Source organism: Cebus imitator, unplaced genomic scaffold (genome assembly GCF_001604975.1).
Source record: "Cebus imitator isolate Cc_AM_T3 unplaced genomic scaffold, Cebus_imitator-1.0 Scaffold64, whole genome shotgun sequence".
Taxonomy (NCBI): domain Eukaryota; kingdom Metazoa; phylum Chordata; class Mammalia; order Primates; family Cebidae; genus Cebus; species Cebus imitator.
The window spans coordinates 2919158-2922773 of NW_016107379.1; the positions used below are offsets into that span (position 1 = coordinate 2919158).

The 3616-nt window shown below is 35.0% G+C and overlaps 1 protein-coding gene across 1 annotated transcript in view; it reads right to left on the reverse strand.

Moving 5' to 3' along the window:
* The window catches only part of SEC31A (SEC31 homolog A, COPII coat complex component), an 80796-nt gene that overhangs the window by 36992 nt on the left and 40188 nt on the right, over positions 1 to 3616 (reverse strand). The window contains exon 12 of the mRNA XM_017530184.1: positions 2776 to 2955. Within this exon, the coding sequence (XP_017385673.1) occupies positions 2776 to 2955 (180 nt within the window). The remainder of the gene's footprint in view (positions 1 to 2775; positions 2956 to 3616) is intronic.

Sequence of the window (3616 nt, forward strand, 5' to 3'; positions counted from 1 at the left end):
AAAAAAAAAAAAAAAAAAAAAAAAAAAAACACACTATTAAACAAACTAACATGTACATATTCCTTATTGGTATCTCAGTAATGAAGCTGAAGAATCTTTGTTTCCTTAGATAACTATGAGTGGCCCAAAATACACAAAATATAGTTTTAAATTATGTTATTTTTAAATTTTAAAACAAACCTACTTTTACACATCTAGTAATTCCTGTCCACTGGATTTGATTATAAGGTGACTGTGTTTTTTTGGGGTTTTTTGTTTTCTGTTTTTTTGTTTTTGTTGTTGCCCAGGCTGGAGTGCAATGGTGAGATCTCGGATCACTGCATGCAACCTCTGCCTTCCAGTTTAAAGCAATTCTCCAGCCTCCTGAGTAGGTGGGATAATAGGCACCTGACACCATGCCCAGCTAATTTTTCTATTTTTAGTAAAGATGGGGTTTCACCATGTTGGCCAGGCTGGTCTTGAACTTCTGACCTCATGATCCGCCCACCTCAGCCTCTCAAAGTGCTGGGATTACAGGTGTGAGCCACTGCACCCGGCCAGGTATTTTTGTTTTAACTCAATCACTAAAAAAGGAAATGAAAAAAAAAATAACTTGGAACCCACAGTATAAAAGCGATATAAGTACATTATTTAATGAATACATTTAAATTCAAGTATACATTTTGTGTTCACTCAAATTAGTCATACCTGGAACAGCAGGTTAGTATGATAAAAATATATATGCAGTTCTGTTATAAATTTCTGAGACTACCTGCAAGACTGATTAAAAATAAACTCAATGCTTTCTTTAGAAGAAATATAATGGAGCCATTTTGCTGGCAAAAAATTTTAAATGCTTTCTCTTCCACGCATAAAAATTCAAAAGAAGACAAAAATATATCGGAGGTTTAAAGAAAAACACAGCTTTCTTACATTAGATGAAATATCTATCTTCTGTGTTATTTACACATCTGAATGTAAACATCTAGTATTCAAGGTCAGTGGCATTTTAGAACTGGGTAATGTTAATGCAGAGTACAGCACTGTACCATCTGTAAATATGCTTAATTATTAATGTTGACTATTACAGAATATCTATAACTTTAATTCCCTTTCTGCAACTAAAGAGAAGCATTTTGAAATTTAAAAACTCAAAGAAATTGAAAATTTAACTTATTCACATTAAGGAATAAATCAGAGATAGTAATCTAATTACATTCACTAACAAACCTGCATGAAAATACTTTTCTTTTTTTAAATCACTATCTGAATTTGCTTTCTAGAAATTATTTGTGGGCTTCTGAAATAGATAAAAGGCCAAAAAATGCACAATTTATTAGGTACTGAGTGCCTTCAGTGTGTAAGCTATGAAACAAATAGCTATTAAGATAAAGGGGAAGATTTTACCTCTTAAACACATTTTTTCATAGAACCAAATGTGCACACTGATTACTGTCATTTCATTAAATGCATATTTTTCTTACCTATTATTCATGAGTGCATTCCCAAATGGTCTTCTATTTGATAATATGTAGTTAATCTAGTTGTACATACATGAAAGTACATTCCGCTATGGAGCCTACAATTCTGTCTAAATTTGGCCAATATTTGTTCTTTTTTTTTTTTTCCTTTTTAAAATGGGGGTTTCTCTATTTTGGTCAGGTTGGTCTTGAACTCTCGACCTCAGGTGATCTGCCCACCTCGGCCTCCCAAAGTGCTGGGATTACCGGCATGAGCCACCACACCCGGCCTTTTTTATTTTTTTAAATCAGACAGGGTCTTGTTCTGTCACCCAGGCTGAAATGCAATGGTGCAATCTTAGCTTACTGCAACCACGAACTCTAGGGCTCAAGTGATCCTCCTACCTCAGCCTCCCAAACAGCTACAACTACAGGCATGTGCCACCATGTCTAATTTTTAATTTTTTTGGAGATGGGGTCTCACTACGTTGTCCAGGCTAGTCTTGAACTCCTAAGTGTCAGGTGATCCTCCCACCTTGGCCTCCCAAAGTGCTGGGATAGTTGCATGAGCAACTATCATGTCTGGCCTAGTTCAAATTTTTAGTAAGATTTTATCCATATCCTATATTCCCTTGTTCATTAAACTCTAGTAAATCCACTTCTAAGAAAAATGATTTTTGTAATCATCGTGTAATAGACTAAATTTACTGATGAATCATTTTTATAACTTAGTAAAAAATTATATAAAACATTCCATAGTCAAGGTATCACAAAGAACAATGAAAAAGCCAAAGATGAGATGAGAAGCAAGAACTTGTTGATTAATTTTCCAAGATGAAATAAAGTTAGAAAGCAAGAAAAGTAATTATAGATTTCTTCATTAGTGGTTAAAAAAGAAACCCAGAAAATTAAATGGAAAAATCAATGATATAACTCTGTGTTCAAGGACTCTTCTTAATTATTTACAAAAATTATCAACTAAGAACACATTTATTGAAAATCATGACAATAAGTTTAATGAAATATTGTTTACTTCAACTCCATGTTCAGTACTAATTCAGAAGCCTATGCCACTGATAGTTGACCCAAAATAACAGGCCAAGAAAAAACATTAACTTTACATGCAATGCAGTGTGGATTTCTGAATAAAATCTCTTTCAGTTTGACATCTTGATAGCCATCTGACCAAATTATGTTAATCTCACATCACATGTTAGTTTTAAGCCATATCATCCAGAAACAAGGTTGGAGAACTAAGTGTTTGGAGATGATATTTCTATCAGTACAGGTAAACAGATTCCTCCCTAAACATCTCAAAGAGAACAATTTATTTCAACCTCATTTTGCCACAAGTAGTCAAGAAAATTTTCCTTATTTTAATGTGTGATACACAAATATCACGAATTTGTCCGATATAATATGGAAAAAAAATAAGTACCTCTCCCAAGAGCTGCTCTTCAGCAGCAGGGCTCGCCTCCCCATCACTTTGTGCTACTTGGTCAGAGTCTTTAAGAGCCTTTGGTACACAAAACGATTACAGGGGAAGGTGAAGAATGTAGCATTAAAAGGTTATTAGTGAACAAGGAAGACAAAAGACACAATCAACAACATTCAGAGCTAGTTTAATCATAAGAAGCAACAGTGAGTAAATTTATTTGAGAAACACTATTAGAGGAAAAGCAAAGAACTATTACTGCTAACACTTTCCATTCTTTCCCACCAATTTTTTTCCCTGGAAAATGAAAAAATATTTATTGTAAGTATTTGAGTAGTCATTCATTGTTTTTCCTCCTTTACAAAATTCAAATATGTATGTCAAGAGAAAGGAATGCTCTACCAGCTAAGCGCATGCTATTTTAAAACGAGAATTATTAAATTTTTTTTTTTTTGAGACGAAGTTTTGCTCTTGTTGTCCAGGCTGGGGTGCAATGGCATGATCTCAGCTCACCACAACCTCCACCTCCTGGGTTCAAGCGATTGTCCTGCCTCAGCCTCCCAAGTAGCTGGGATTACAGGCATGTGCCACCATGCCCGGCTAATTTTGTATTTTTAGTAGAGATAGGGTTTCTCCATGTTGGCCAAGCTGGTCTCAAACTCCTGACCTCAGGTGATCCACCCGCCTCAGCCTCCCAAAGTGCTGGAATAATAGGCATGAGCCACCATGCCCACTTGAGAAT